This window comes from Mustela nivalis (assembly GCF_964662115.1).
Source record: "Mustela nivalis genome assembly, chromosome: 1".
Lineage (NCBI taxonomy): Eukaryota > Metazoa > Chordata > Mammalia > Carnivora > Mustelidae > Mustela > Mustela nivalis.
In genome coordinates this window covers 159,341,134-159,356,425 of record NC_139020.1, presented here as the reverse complement: position 1 = coordinate 159,356,425, position 15,292 = coordinate 159,341,134, and the positions used below count along the sequence as shown (strand labels likewise).

Genomic DNA, 15,292 nt, shown 5'->3' with positions numbered 1-15,292 from the left:
CCAGAGTAGGAGGCCTCCATGCTGCCAGGAATGCAGGACCCTTCTGTTCCCGGCCAGCTGATCCTTGTTCTGTTAGTTTCCTTCAGCCCCAGGATGTGCACCATCTTCATAATCTGGGTCCCATCCAGGAACCACCTACCTCTTAACATGTTCCCTTAGAGTAACCTGCTTTTCAGCTTAAATCAAAGGATTTGCCTATACATCAGAAAACTATCACTTGCAATAAGTAGGCAGAACCACAAAACCCTTGGTTGCAGAGTCCTTAGGGAGATGAGCAAGTGGTAGAAAAGGGTTAAAGTTACACTCTTCCCCCTAAGAGTGTAAGACTTGTTGAAAGAGAATTAGAAAGGAAATAATGTTCCTACTATAAAAATCAATATTATTTAATTTTAGGTCTTTGTACCACCTCTAAGTTACAAGCAAAATTATCTCTGTCTGCTCTGTCCCCAGAAATCAGCCCGGGCTGAAATAACAAGCATGCCAATTAGGCTGGCAATGACCAGAAAGGGGCATCATTCTGAACGCTGAATGCTGGTGCGGATGTAGGAATGCAAGATCAGTGAACAAGCCGATTAGTTTTTAAAAGTGATTCTTTCACCTGGGTATTTGATTTATTTGATGCTGATTGGCTGGGATCTTGGTACCATGGCTCTGAAGTGTACTCCGCACATTGGGAATTATCCTGTTTATAATAAGCATAATAGTCTCCTTGGTGTGCCATATTCTCTCCAAAGCTTTAAATGCAAGTTCCCAGCCACTGCCAGTAAGGAACAAAGAGAACAACTGACCTAAAGAATGTAAACCTGACATTGTGACCTGTGAATACCATACAAGATTCAGCAAAACACAGGATTCTAGAGCAGTATCTGGGAGTAGCACTAATGCTTTACATTTTGATTACATCTTTTGGGTGGACTGAAAATCTGATCAAAAAGGGGAAAACTGGGCACCTGGGTGGCTCAGTGGTTTAAGCCGCTGCCTTCAGCTCAGGTCATGATCTCAGGGTCCTGGGATCGGGTCCCGCGTCGGCCTCTCTGCTCGGCAGGGAGCCTGCTTCCCTCTCTCTCTCTCTCTGCCTGCCTCTCCATCTACTTGTGATTTCTCTCTGTCAAATAAATAAATAAAATCTTAAAAAAAAGGGGGGGGGACTGTTAAAAACGAGACCACAAGCTCCCAGTGGACTCACTTATGCCAACCCCCACATCACCAAACCAAGACTTAATTACTGTTGGTCCTCCAAGGAATAGAATCTTTTTTTTTAATTTCATTTTATTTATTTGACAGAGAACTAGAGATCTTCAGAGAGAACACAAAGGGAGAGAGCACAGAGGGAGAGGGAGAAGCAGACTCCCCACTGAGCAGGGAGCCCAACGTGGGGCTCTATTCCAGGACCCCAAGGTAATGACCTGAGCTGAAGGTAGATGCTTAGCTGGCTGAGCCACGCAGGTTCCCTAAAAATAGAATCTTTTTTTTTTTTAAAGATTTTTATTTATCTGTTAGAGAGAGAGAGATACAGAGCGCAAGCACAGGCAGACGGAGAGGCAGGCTAGAGGCAGAGGGAGAAGCAGGCTCCCTGCCCAGCAAGGAGCCCGATGTGGGACTCGATCCCAGGATGCTGGGATCATGACCTGAGCCGAAGGCAGCCGCTTAACCAACTGAGCCACCCAGGCGTCCCTAAAAATAGAATCTTAAACCAATGATCAGGAATCGTCTGATCGGTGCTAGATAATCCCCTAATAGCATGTAACCTTGCAATAACCAACCCATTTTTTGGGAGTTTTTTTTTTTTTTTTAAGATTTTTATTTAATTTATTTGATAGAGAGAGATCACAAGCAGGCAGAGAGAGAGAGAGAGGGAAGCAGGCTCCCTGCTGAGCAGAGAGCCCGATGGGGGACTCGATCCCAGGACACTGAGATCATGACCTGAGCCGAAGGCAATGGCTTAACCCACTGAGCCACCCAGGCGCCCTTGTTTTTTTTTTTTTTTTAAACTGGGACTTCCTTATTCCTTCTCCCTTCTGCCTAAAAATTCTTTCACTTTGTGCAGCTCCTCAGAGATCCTTTCTGCAACTGGGTTCTACCTAATTCATGAATTGTTGAATCCAGCCAATAACATCTTTAAAATGTGCTCAGTTGAATTGTGTTTTTTAATACTGCAAAGATATCAAACGATACAGATCAATAGCCAGATGAAGAGAGACACATAGGGCAAGGTATGGGGAAAGCTCCCACCATCTAAGCACATTATCTTCCCCAAATCTCCATGCGTTCATCAAGCTCTCTGAACCCTGTCCTTTTGGGTTTCTATGGAGGCTTATGTACGCATGATTGATGAAATCATTGGCCATTGGCAACTGATCCAACCTCTAACCCCTCTCATCTCCCTGGAGGCCAGGGGGTAGGATTGAAAGTGCTGACCCTTTAATCCCTTGGTTGGTTCTCCTGGTAACCAGCTCCCATCGTAAGGTGTAGTCCAAAAGTCACCTTATTAACATAATAGACATTTGAGCTTTCATAACTTAGGAAACACCAAGGGCTTTAGGAGCTTGATGCCAGAAACAGTGCAAAGACCTGTTAAAGAACAAAATTCATTTGAAGATTAATTGCCTTCATTTAATGATTCATGAATTGAGCAACATCCCATCTTAGCACATAGAAGGGAGTTCCAGGGAGTTGTACAAAATGAAAGGCTTTTATAGGAAGAAGGGGGCAGAAAAAGAAAGTTTCTAGGAAGGAGAGGATTGCTTCCTGTGGGGGAAGACAGGGGTTTATAACGCAGATTATCTCAGTAGTGTTAACCAGATAATCCCAGACTGACTGGTTAAAATCATATTTCTGGAAGGGGTTGAAACTGCAATTAGGTTAAGTGTTAGTCTTGGTTTGCTGCCATGGGGCTTAACAAGTGGCTCTATTTTGGATCTCTTGTTTCTTTTTTGCCAGACCAAATATGTATTTCTTATTATAAATCACAGTATCACAGCTTCTGTGAACAGTGCTGCTATGAACATTAGTGTACAGCTATCTGCTCAGTTCCTGTTTTCAGTTCTTTGGAATATATACCTAGGAGTAGAATTGCTGGGTTGTACGGTAAATTTGTGTTTAACTTTTTGAGGAGCAATGAATTGTTTTCCACAGCAGCTGTGCTATTATGCACTCCTGTCAGCAATCCCCAAGTGTTCCAACATCTCCATATCCTTGCCAATACTTGTTATTTTGTTTCTTTCCTTTCCTTCCCTTCTTTCCTCCTTCCTTCTCCTCCTCCCCTCCCCCTTCTTGTTCTTGTTCTTGTTCTTCTCCTTCTCCTTCTCCTCCTCCCCCACAACCTCTCCCTCCCTCCTCCTCCAACTTCTTCTTCTTCATGATAGCCACCCTAATGGGGTGAAGAAGTATCTCAGTGATTAGTACTCCCCTGATGACCAATGACATGGATCATCTTTTCATGTACTTATTGGACATCTGTGTATCTTCTTGAGAGACATGTCTATCAAGTCCTTCGCTCGCTTTAAAAAAAAAAAGATTTTATTTATTTATTTGACAGACAAAGATCACAAGTAGGCAGAGAGGCAGGCAGAGAGAGGAGGAAGCAGGCTCTCTGAGGAGCAGAGAGCCTGATGCGGGCCTCTATCCCAGGACCCTGGGATCATGACCTGAGCCGAAGGTAGAGGCTTTAACCCACTGAGCCACCCAGGTGCCCTTTTGCTCACTTTTTAAAGGGTTGTTCATTTTTTTTGTGTGTTGACTTTAGGAGCCCTTTCTATTTCCTAGATATTAAACACTCATCAGATACGTGTTCTTGTTCTTCTTCTTCTTTGAAGATTAATGCGATTAATAACTAATGTGATTAATATAAAGAGATATATAAAGAGAGAATATAAAGAATATAAGAGAATATAATATAATATATAAATAAAGAATATAAGAATATAATAATGTGATTAATAGGGCACCTGGGTGGCTCAGTGGGTTAAGCCACTGCCTTCGGCTCAGGTCATGATCTCAGGGTCCTGGGATCAAGTGCCACATCAGGCTCTCTGCTCAGCGGGGAGCCTTCTTCCCTTCTTCTCTCTCTGCCTGCCTCTTTGCCTACTTGTGATCTATCTCTGTCAAATAAATAAATAAAAATCTTAAAAAAATAATGGTGATTAATAACTATTTTCTCCTATTTTGTGGGTTATTTTTTCACTTCTGTTGAGAGATAAAGTCCTTGCTTGATGCACAAAAGTTTCAAATTTTGATTAAGTCAAACTTCTCTATTTTTTCGTTAGTTTCTTTAGTTTCGTTAGTTGCCATATTTAAGAAATTGGTGCCAAATTTGGGGCACTTGGGTGGTGCAGGCAGTTGAGCATCCAACTCCTGGCTTCAGCTCAGATCATGATCTCAGGGTCATGAAATTGAGCCCCACATCCAGCTATGGGGCCAGTATGGAATTTGCTTAGAGTTTCCCTCTCCCTCTGCCCTTCCCCCTGTTCTCACTCTCTCTCTCTCTAATAAATAAATAAATCTAATTTAAAAAAAAAGAGAAACCATTGTCAAATACAAGGTTATGAAAATTTGCCACTATGTTTTCTTCTGAGAGTTTTTTTTTATAAGATTATATTTACTCATTTGAGAGAGAGCGCACCAGTGGTTGGTGGGGGGGCGCTACAGAGGGAGAGGGAGAAACAGGCTTCCCGCTGAGCAGAGAGCCCAACTCCAGGCTCGATCCCAACACTCTGGGACCATGACATAAGCCAAAGGCAGATACTTAACTGACTGAGCTGCCAGGTGTGCCTCTTCTAAGAGTTTTATAGGTTAAGTTCCTTAGAGCAGATTTGGGCTCTATTTTGAGTTAATTTTTTGTATATTTTGTAAGATAAAGGACCAACTTCTTTGTTTTGCACATGGATATCCAGTTTTCCCAGCACAGTTTGTGGAAGAGACTGTCCTTTCCCATTGACCCACTGAATGGTCTTTGTACCCTTGATCACACATGTGAGAGTTCATTACTGAGTTCTTTATTCTGCCTTCAGGAGGCAGCAGTGAAGGCAGGGGTAGGCTTGATTGACCTGGGCTTCTGCGTTCAAAGGTCAAGTGTAAAAGAAGCCAAACCAAAGAAGAAGCAGAAGAGGTTGAGAAACACATAGCTGAGATGGTCAAGCTTGGAGTGGAGAAAAGTGGAGTCAAGAACTAGAGATGAAAGAGCAAGGAGTTGGACTACCTCACAAGGAGGTAGAGTTTTGGACACATGATATTCACTGTCAACATTATTTAAATAAAGGGAGAGGACGGAGACCAGGAGAAGCTGAAGAAGACAGTTCCAGGGAGGATCCCTAGCAGAGCCAGGGGGGGAGGGGTTGGTTGACAGCGGGGCCTCCCGACGGAGGCAAAGGCATAGGAGTCAGAAAACTGTTAAGGAAGCAAAAGTCAAAACTTAAGCTCTAAACTTGTTTTCTTCATCTCCAAATCGGAGGTAATAACTTGAGCTGAAGGGTATGACGTTCAAATGCGATGACAGGATGGCAGGATTAGGGACCCGACTCCAGGACCCCACTTCACTGCCGCACTATCAAAGCCCGAATAAGATCCCTTCTCTTCTCACCTTAGGACCAGAGTAGGAAGTGCTGGCTGCGGGGGAAGCCAACCCCGAGACACAGCCGGAAGTGGGTGGGCGGAGCCCTACCGGCAGCCTCGATGGGCACAGCCAAGAGCCAATGGAGAGCGGAGGCGTTCCCGCTCTCGCCAATGGATAGCCGAGTAAGGCGGGCCTTGACAAACCGCCCTAGTAACAGCCGCATGGTAACCCAGGTGCGGGGCGTGTGGTACTTGCTCGCGGTATTCCACGCTGGTTTTGGCTCCCGGCGTCTGCAAGATGAAGATTGAGGAGGTGAAGAGCACCACGAAGACGCAGCGCATCGCCTCCCACAGCCACGTAAAGGGGCTGGGGCTGGACGAGAGCGGCCTGGCCAAGCAAGCGGCCTCGGGGCTTGTGGGCCAGGAGAACGCGCGAGAGGTGTGGCGGGCCCGGGAGTTGAGAGGCCGCTGAAGTGGGGGCTCAGGGCGGGGCGCGCGCTTGGATGTCCCGCCGACCTTTCCTTAGGGCGGTGAGAATGGATTATGGGGCGGAGGACGGCGAGGGAGGTCCGCGCTGGGATCGGGAGAGGGGGAGTCCCAGGAGAACCGGTGATGACCCCGCGCGGGCGGTTCACCTTACTGACAGCATCGCTGTTGAGTCCCCTCTGCACCTTGCTCTCCTCGTGACGCAGCGATAAGCTGGGAAGAAGTTAGTTAAGGTCCTTGCTCTCTTGGAGCTTACATTTTAGTGTGGTTTGAGACGACAAACGTTTAGCCGGTAAATAAAATAATTATTACATTTTGGTGGAGGTCAGTTCCCGCAGGACCTTGTCGGACAATGTAAGGAATTTGGATTTCTTTTGCAGCGGGAAGCCATGGGCATTTTAAAGTAGGGAAGTGATCAACCTTAGAAATCTCACTTTGGTTCACAGGGCTTGGGGGCTGAAGGAGGGAAATGAGAATTAGGGAGAGGAGCAGTCTGCTTCAACCATGCTGCAGCGTCCTTTTGGACCGTTCCAATCAAATCCACTTGTCTTAAGTGGCATGATGCCAAGTCATTTTGCCTACATTATAACCATGAAACCATTCAAACTCTTTGTATTATTTTATTGCAGATGAAAAAATTGAGGGTTCCCACTTGAGGTCACTGCACCTACCCATTTGCCACTCAGTTTAGTAATGATGGCGCTGGGATTTGTATCCACAGGTATTGCTGGCTCTCAAATCAGTGCTCTCCCTATGATATTACAGCCACATTTTAGCCTTCTGTGGTCTAAGGTGAGATCCATGCCCCTTGGCCTTGCCGAGGTTTAGTAGCTACAGACATCTGCACTTAACACCAGCTTAAGACTATAGCCATTTGGCTAGAAGAAAGGGTCAAAGAAAAGCCTCTGGTTTCTATTTTGAGCATCATCTTTAAAAAAATGGAAACATTGACTGGGTCAGGGGGACTTTGAAACTTCTCTTTGCCAGCTTCTGCTTACTGAGGACCTGTTACTGAAAATAGTTAACACTGGCTGAATGTTTACTATATACCAGGCAGCTTTATTTCCGTTGTTCAGTTTTCACCTCCACCCTGATAACTGTGGCCTACTTGACTCTGCCTCCTTTCAGATGTTAAGAAAGAAAAAGACTTGTATAGTGAATACCAATGGGCGTAAATACTACAATGAACATTTTACTCTGTAGGTTTATCCTCCATCTGTTCATTTATCCATCAATCTACTTTTGGATTTCAAAGTAAGTTGCAGACAGTGGTACACTTTACCCTTAAGCCCTTAGTGTGTGCCACTATTACGAACTGTTTTCAGAGGAGGAGATTTGATTCACACAGGTTAGGTAGGTAGATTATTCAGGTCATTCAGAGGGTAGTGGTAGAGACAGAATTTAAAACCAAGCCTGTCTGATTCCAAAATCTATGCTCTTTTTCTTTCTTTCTTTCTCTCTCTCTCTCTTTTTTTTTTTTTTAAGATTTTACTTATTTATTAGCGAAATCATGAGTAGGGGAGCAGAGCAGAGGGCAAGGGAGAAGCAGACACCCTGCTAAGCAGGGAGCCTGATGCAGGACTCCATCCCAGGACCCCAGGATCATGACCTGAGCAGAGAGCAGATGCTTAACTGACTGAGCCACCCAGGCCCCCTCTAGTATCCGTGCTCTTAACGTCTGAGATGACGCTTTACGCCTCCTTACGAATATGAGCTTCCTGACAAGAGAGTTGATGAAGTATTATTATATACACCAAATCTTACTCATTATCAGGGCTCAGTATTTATTTATTTATTTATTGAATTAATAGGCATCCCGCTGCAGCTTCTGGGTCCTGGCATGACTCTTGTCATATCAGCAGTCTCCCTGGTTTTTAATATCTTCTCATCTGAAAAATGAAGAGAGTTAGACTTTCCCTCTTTCCAGTTCTTTTTAAATTTTAGAATTCACTGAACATATCTCACTGGAAAGAATTTGGTGCTTAAACTGAGAGAGAGTAAATGGAAGAGGTTCTAGTGTTTCAGTAAGAGCACACATCCATGCTTTGGAAACTTTCTTCCCCAAGAATGCTGAGGATTATAATATCATAGTGCTCTAGGGAAAGACCATAGTGGGTAGCCTATTTCTTCTTAGAAATGCAGCAGCTGAAAAATAGCTTGTGGCCTTTATTCAGGGCACTGTGCTTTTCCAACTGAGCCCAAAATGGAATACAGCCCGTCCACATGTATTCTTTAAACCCACATTTTTGGAACGGCTGTGGAAGTGTGGGACCAAGGTACTTCTCCTCCAGAGAGAAGAGCTCTGGCGTGCCCTAAGTCATATATTAGGTTATTAAGTCAATGTAAGAAACCTTGTAGTCCTGGGATATGTGTTCAGTAAGTGTGACTCCCAGCCTTCTTTGTATAAAGTTAAATATTCTAAAATATATAAAAATCAGTAACCCATTTGTGGAATTTGCACACATGTATTTATATATCTATATGTATATGTATGTACATGCTGTAAATGGCTTAATAGTATCCAGAGTTAGTATGAACTTAAGGTTTAACAACAAATCATCATGTAATTTACTTAAAAAAATTTTTTTTTTAAGGTTTTATTTATTTGACAGAAAGAGAGAAAGAACACAAGCAGGAGAGTGGGAAAGAGAGAAGCAGCTTCCTGCTGAGCAGGGAACCCAGTGCTGAGCTCCATCCCAGGACCTAAAGGCAGACAGGAGCTCAAGGCAGACACTTAACGACTGAGCCACCCAGGTGCCCCAAGTAATTTACTCTTGAGGATTTGAAAGACAGTTGATTAATCTTAGGGTGCTCTCAGTTTAACCTCCGTGCAGCATTTGCTTTGCAACATTCTGGGAATTAACTGATGGCCAACTAGTACTGTATGCTGTGATTCTTAACCCTTAATGGGTTAATTTGGGACTCTGGTGAAAGCTGTGAGTCTCTTCCCTGGAACATATGTACACAGTTTTGTTTTCAGTTTTATTCCCAATCTCGGGATGTGTGTGGGCCCCTGGAGTCCTATCCTTGGCTCCCAGGCTAGAAATCACTGCTCCCTTTAGTACCCCTACCAACCATTCTCTACATAGCACCATCAAGGTCTTTTAAAAAGAACTCATCATGGGATGCAGAGCCCAAGACCATTTCAGTGACTTCCTATTACATGTAGATTAAAATCCAAACTTCGTTAAGTACTAAAATCCTGTTGTGAGTCCTGGCCCCTGCCTGCCTGTTGAACCTCATCTTCCCATTCTCCTTTTACTTATGCTTTGGTCACTGCAACCTTTCTGTCCCTTGGATATGCCAGGCTCATTCCTGCATTTTGATTTTGCTGTTTCCTTTGTCTGGAACACTGCCTCCCCTTTGCCCAGAGCTTCATATATCAAATACAGAGTCCTCAGAGAGGCCTCCCCAGATCATTACCACCCCCCACCCCGCCCTTTTTTTTTTTTTTAAGATTTTATTTATTTATTTGACAGATCATGAGTAGGCAGAGAGGCAGGCAGAGAGTGAGGAGGAAGCAGGCTCCCTGCTGAGCAGAGAGCCTGATGCGGGGCTCAATCCGAGGACCCTGAGATCATGACCTGAGCCGAAGGCAGAGGCTTAACTCACTGAGCCACCCAGGCATCCTGCAGTAGGCTGGCCACAAGCTCCAAGACCACAAGGCTTGCTTTTCTGTCACCCTCCACCGCTCCCAATACCTAGAACAATCCCTGCAGCATTGTGGCGCTTGGTGTTGGCTGAATATATGTGAATTGTTTGGACCAGAAACTGGACTTTATCCCCATGTGAAACATTTTAATACTGATTTATTATTATTTCTTTCCATTGTGGTGTCTAGGCATGTGGTGTGATAGTAGAATTAATCAAAAGCAAGAAAATGGCTGGAAGAGCTGTCTTGTTGGCAGGACCTCCTGGAACTGGCAAGGTACTCATTTTCTTTCATTTTTCAAATCTACCCAAGAGAATGATCTTAATGTTTAAGCCAAATTGAATTCGTGTCTTAACTAGTCTTTGTTTAGCTAAATTGGTTATATGTATGTTTGAAAATCTAATGTGCAGTAATACAATTGAGTATCTAAAATCCATGCTCCTAAAATTCAAATTATCCTGGCTGACCTCCAAAGAAGAGAGGATGAAGTCCTTGGAGGGGCCTCCATTGTGTCTAGAATTTGTCCTTTATCTCTTTCTAGTCTCCTTTGCCTTGGAAATAAATTTCTGTTGGCCTAGGACTTCATTAAATCTTGGGGATGACATCTTACTTGTGGGGGAAAGAAAATCAGTCAGTGACCATTTTTTTGAAGGTTCTGTGAGGAATGGTGAAAAAAGAAAGAAGAAAGGAATTAGATGCTTTTTATCTTTAAGGGACTTCCAGTGTCCAGGGCAGAGAGAATAAACCATGAGAGCACAAAATACTTCAGTTGACCACTAAGCTGTGAGATACTGACCTATACTTTTTAATATGTAATCATAATAAATATACGATTATGTATTTAATGTCTTAAATGCAGCTGGATGTGAGCCAGAGGTGGTCCTGAGGCCTAGTAAAGCAGGAAGGATCGAGACTTGACATTTGCCCTGCAGGGTTGGGAGAGAGTTTGGCTTTGCAGGGGAGATATCGGACTTCCAGGCAGAGGAGACAGTAGGCTTGTTGGGGTCTGTGAGAGGACTGGGCAGGTACACGAAATGGACCAGAGCCCCCAGTCTGAGTCCTGCATTTTCCTCAACAGGGCCACTTGTGGGAATGTGGGAGCTTGGGATTGTGTTTGTAAAGACATAAGCTTTAGATTCCAGCTCTGGTGTTGACTTGCCGTGGGGACCCGAGGGAGGTATCTTCACCTTTACTGAAGGAGCATGCGCCTCATTTCAGACGGCGGTTATACCGGTCAGTTGTAAGATAATGACTTGAATTATCACTTTGAAATCATGTAATTGAGTTGATGGTATATCTTATACTGGTTTCTTATAATAGAGGAGGAAGTGCTGTATTTGTGAGGAGCTTTTAAAGTGCCATGTAAGGGGTGCCTGGGTGGCTCAGTGGGTTAAAGTCTTTGCCTTCGGCTCAGGTCATGATCTCAGGGTCCTGGGATGGAGCCCCACATTGGGCTCTCTGATCAACAGGGAGCATGCTTCCCTTCCTCTCTCTCTGCCTACCTGTGGTCTCTTTCTCTGTCAAATAAATAAATAAAATCTTTTAAAAAAAATGTTTTAAAAAAAAGTGCCATGTAAATGCGAGCTTTAATGATCTCGCTGCAGGCAACATCTGGTTGTTCAATGTATTTACCATTTATTTGCTTACTGTTCCTTATATCTTAGACCTTCCCTCTCCCTCCATTCTTCTTCTTAAAGTACATCATTTAGAAATTGCTTCTAGAAGTTTGTTGGTGACCAGCTCAGGTTTCTAAGTATTTTGTTGCCCTTGTTTTTTTGTTTTGTTTTGTTTTTTAAAGATTTTATTTATTTATTTGATAGAGAGAGACAGCGAGAGAGGGAATACAAGCAGGAGGAGTGGGAGAAGGAGAAGCAGGCTTCCTGCTGAGCAGGGAGCCCAATTCGGGGCTCCATCCCAGGATCCCGGGATCATGACCTGAGCTGAAGGCAGACGCTCAATGACTAAACCACCCAGGTGTCCCTATTGCCCTTGTTTTGAAAGATCTTTATGTTGGATATATAATTTTTTGGAGAGCTGTTTTCTCTTGTATTCTGTATTCTCTTGATGCCTGCTACCTGTTGGCTTTCTTTTTGCTTTTGAAAGTCTACTTTTTTGTTTTTTTTAAGGTTTTATTTATTTATTTGACAGAGATCACAAGCAGGCAGAGAGGCAGGCAGAGAGAGAGGGGGGAAAGCAGGCTCCCTGCCAAGCAGAGAGCCTGATGCGGGGCTCAATCCCAGGACCCTGAGATCATGACCTGAGCTGAAGGCAGAGGCTTAACCCACTGAGCCAGCCAGGTGCCCTGAAAGTCTACTTTTGAGGATTTTGTCTTTCTGGCTGTTTTTGAGACATTTTTGGGTTTGGTATCTCACAATGAGATGTGTCTCTTGATGCCTCTTCACTGTGGAGTGCAGTACTATTACAGTTTCACCTCTTTAGACATTGCCTTTCCTTCTCTTTGAGCTCTTCTGGAACTCTGGTCAGATGATGTCTGATTGCAGAGGTTCTTAACCCAAGGCAGTTTTGCCCCTGTAAGGGACATTGGCCAGGTCTAAAGAGAGTATTGGTTGTCAGAAGCTGGTTAGGCAGGGACTGCAGTTGGCATCTCATGGGTGGAGGCCACAAGTGCTGCCAAACACTGTGCAGTGTGCAGGACGGACCTTACAGGAAGGAATTATCCAGCACAAAGCTCCAGTAGTGCCAACATTGGGAAACCCTGGGCCAGAGCGTCTTATTTTGTCTTCTTTGTCTTTCAGCCTCTTTTTCATATTTTCTCTCTTTCTGGCTCTGCTGCATTCTGAGCAATTTCTTTAGACCTTTGTTCCAGTCTAATTGTTTTGTAGGCTATAACTAAGCTGCTGTTTAATTCATCCCATTGAATATTCTTCTTTTTTTCATTTTGAAAAATTTGAAACCTAAACAGAGTTGGAAGAATGGGATGATGATCCCTTTTATACCCCACATGTAAATAAGTAATTGTAAATATTTTGTAACATTTGCATTTTTGCTATTTCTGAACCATGTGAAAGTCAGTGCAAAGGCATTCTCCTATGACACCAAAGTACTAGTGTCCGCCTAAGAAAATTTAATGTTGCTAATATTATTAGCTGATGCCTAGTGTATATTAAAATTTCTCCCAAGTCATTCCAGGTTGGGGTTGTTTCATTTTTTATATTTTTAAATTCAGAATATAATTGTGTCTTTAGTCTCTTTTTAACTAAGCAGTTACCCTTCCTGGCCTTTCTTCATTTTGTTTTCTTTTTTGACATTGGCAGTTTTGAAGAGTCCAGGACAGTTCTTTTGTAAGAATGTCCTACAGCTGGTCTACAGTGATTGTCTGATTGTTTCATCAGTAGGAAACATTAAACACTTAATGGAACCCTGCACTGGTGATGTTGTATCCCACTGTATCCCAGCAGGAGCTGATAGGACAGGCGGGCCAGAGGCCAAGTTCTGCTGTGAAGGTCATGGTTCCCTTTGTAATTAGTTAGTAATCAGAAGTGACACACTGAGATGTTGTGAATATCTTTTCACTGTAAGGGTGTAGCCCTGCCTCATGGTTATTGCTATATTAGTTACCACATAGCTGGTTGCTAAATGGTGATTTTCCAAATCTGTCATTCCACATGTATTAGCTTGCTTTTGGTTTTGTTTTTGGTAAAAAAGGAACATCCCTCTCTTAAGTTTGAAATTTTTTTTCCTGTAAAATACGGATTTAAAAAAAAAAATCTGGCTTTTTTTTTTTTTTAAATTTTATTTATTTTATTTGAGAGAGAATGAGTGAGAGAGAGCATGAGAGAGTAGAAGATCAGAGGGAGAAGCAGACTCCCCAAAGAGCTGGGAGCCCAATGTGGGACTTGATCCTGGAAGTCCGGGATCATGACCTGAGCAGTCGCTCAACCAACTGAGCCACCCAGGCGCCCAAATCTGGCTGTTTTTGATAACCTCTTGTTCCTTGTTCATGACTCAGTGTCTTCATTTTTTTCTGTACTCTCTGTCTGCTTATGAGCTCATGTTTGGCTGATCAAGTCTGCGAGGCTTCTTCTGAGAGTGCTTGTAAGGGGCCCGACTGCCCTACCCAGGGCACTTGCAGTGAATTTTGTGGCATGGGTTTTTGGTCAGCCATGTAAAGAGTAATCTGAAGGTGGTTTGAAAGCATGCTGTGGGGGCGCCTGGGTGGCTCAGTGGGTTAAGCCTCTGCCTTCAGCTCAGGTCATGATCCCAGGGTCCTGGGATTGAGCCCTGCATCGGGCTCTCTGCTCAGCGCGGAACCTGCCTTCACCTTTCTCTCTGCCTGCCTCTCTGCCTACTTGTGATCTCTGTCTGTCAAATAAATAAATAAAATCTTAAAAAAAAAAAAAAAAAACAGAAAGAAGGCATGCTGTGGAGACTTTACTCCTCATCCAGAGCCATGGCAGGACAGATAAGTTTATACCTTGTACGTCAGGGTATTTTTTGTTATGGCTCCACTTCTCTAGTCATGCATGGTCCTTCGGGCCTCCGTTTTATTCAGGATTTCTCTTACCACTATATCTTGCTGAAGCTTCTCCTGTCAAACCTTCTGAACTTTCCAGGTGACAGTAGTTTACTACTCTGGATTTTTTATTATTATTTCTTTATTTCTCGGTGTTTTGTAACAGGAAGGATTTTCCGTGGCTCTTTCTGATGTGTCATATTCCTGGTAGCATAAATTCTTCATTCCTTTCATTTATTTATTTGAGAGAGAGAAAGAGCAAGAGCACATGTGTTAGTGCAAGCACTGGGGAGGGGCAGAGGGAAAGGGACAAGCAGATTCTGGGCTTGATCTCATGACCCTGAGATCATGACCTGAGCCAAAATCAAGAGTTTGAGGCTTAACTGAGTTCCCAGGTGCCTCCTTTGTTCCTTTTTTTTCTCATTATTTATTTATTTTTTGTAAGTACGTAATATATTTCACAGGTCTGTGAATCGCCAGGTTTACACACTTCACAGCACTCACCATAGCACTCCCCAATGTCCATAGCTCCACCCCCCTTCTCCCAAACCCCCCTCCCCCCAGCAACCCTCAGTTTGTTTTGTGAGATTAAGAGTCACTTATGGTTTGTCTCCCTCCCAATCCCTTTGTTCCTTTTGTAATATTGTAGCATTTTCCTCCTAGGAAATAAGAGAAGTTCTCAGCACTATAGTTCCTTTCCATGTGTATGAAGGTGTGTGGTAACTCTCCTACTTTACAGTGCACTATGGGACCCATGGTTCAGGCAGCTTAACTAAGTGGCAGGCAGAAATGTGCTTGTTCTAGAGCTGCAAATATATGGTTCGTATGGAAAATCTACTCTTGAGGACCTCACGTTATTAATAATGGGGCTTTATATTTGGGCCCTGGAGAAAGGAGAAGTTCAGATCAGATTGAAAATAGGTTTCTTCAGACTTCTTTTGGCAACAGGCTCTTTTTTGTGTGCCACTTGCCACTTACGTAGGGGTGCTCACAAAGAAATTGTGTCTTGGGGCGTGGGGTTTGCATCTTGGCTTTGCTGCTTGGTAACTGACCTTGGGAGAGTTGTTTGTGTGTTTCATTTTCTAAATCTATCAAATACAATATCAGATATCAAATACAATATCAAATAC

General features: G+C 43.6%; 1 protein-coding gene across 1 annotated transcript in view; it reads left to right on the top strand.

Moving 5' to 3' along the window:
* The first annotated feature begins 5,740 nt into the window (after window positions 1-5,740).
* Window positions 5,741-15,292, top strand: part of RUVBL1 (RuvB like AAA ATPase 1) — a 43,895-nt gene continuing 34,343 nt past the window's right edge. The window contains exons 1-2 of the mRNA XM_082747030.1: window positions 5,741-5,989; window positions 9,878-9,964. Coding sequence (XP_082603156.1) covers window positions 5,849-5,989; window positions 9,878-9,964 — 228 coding nt within the window. The 5' untranslated portion in view covers window positions 5,741-5,848. The remainder of the gene's footprint in view (window positions 5,990-9,877; window positions 9,965-15,292) is intronic.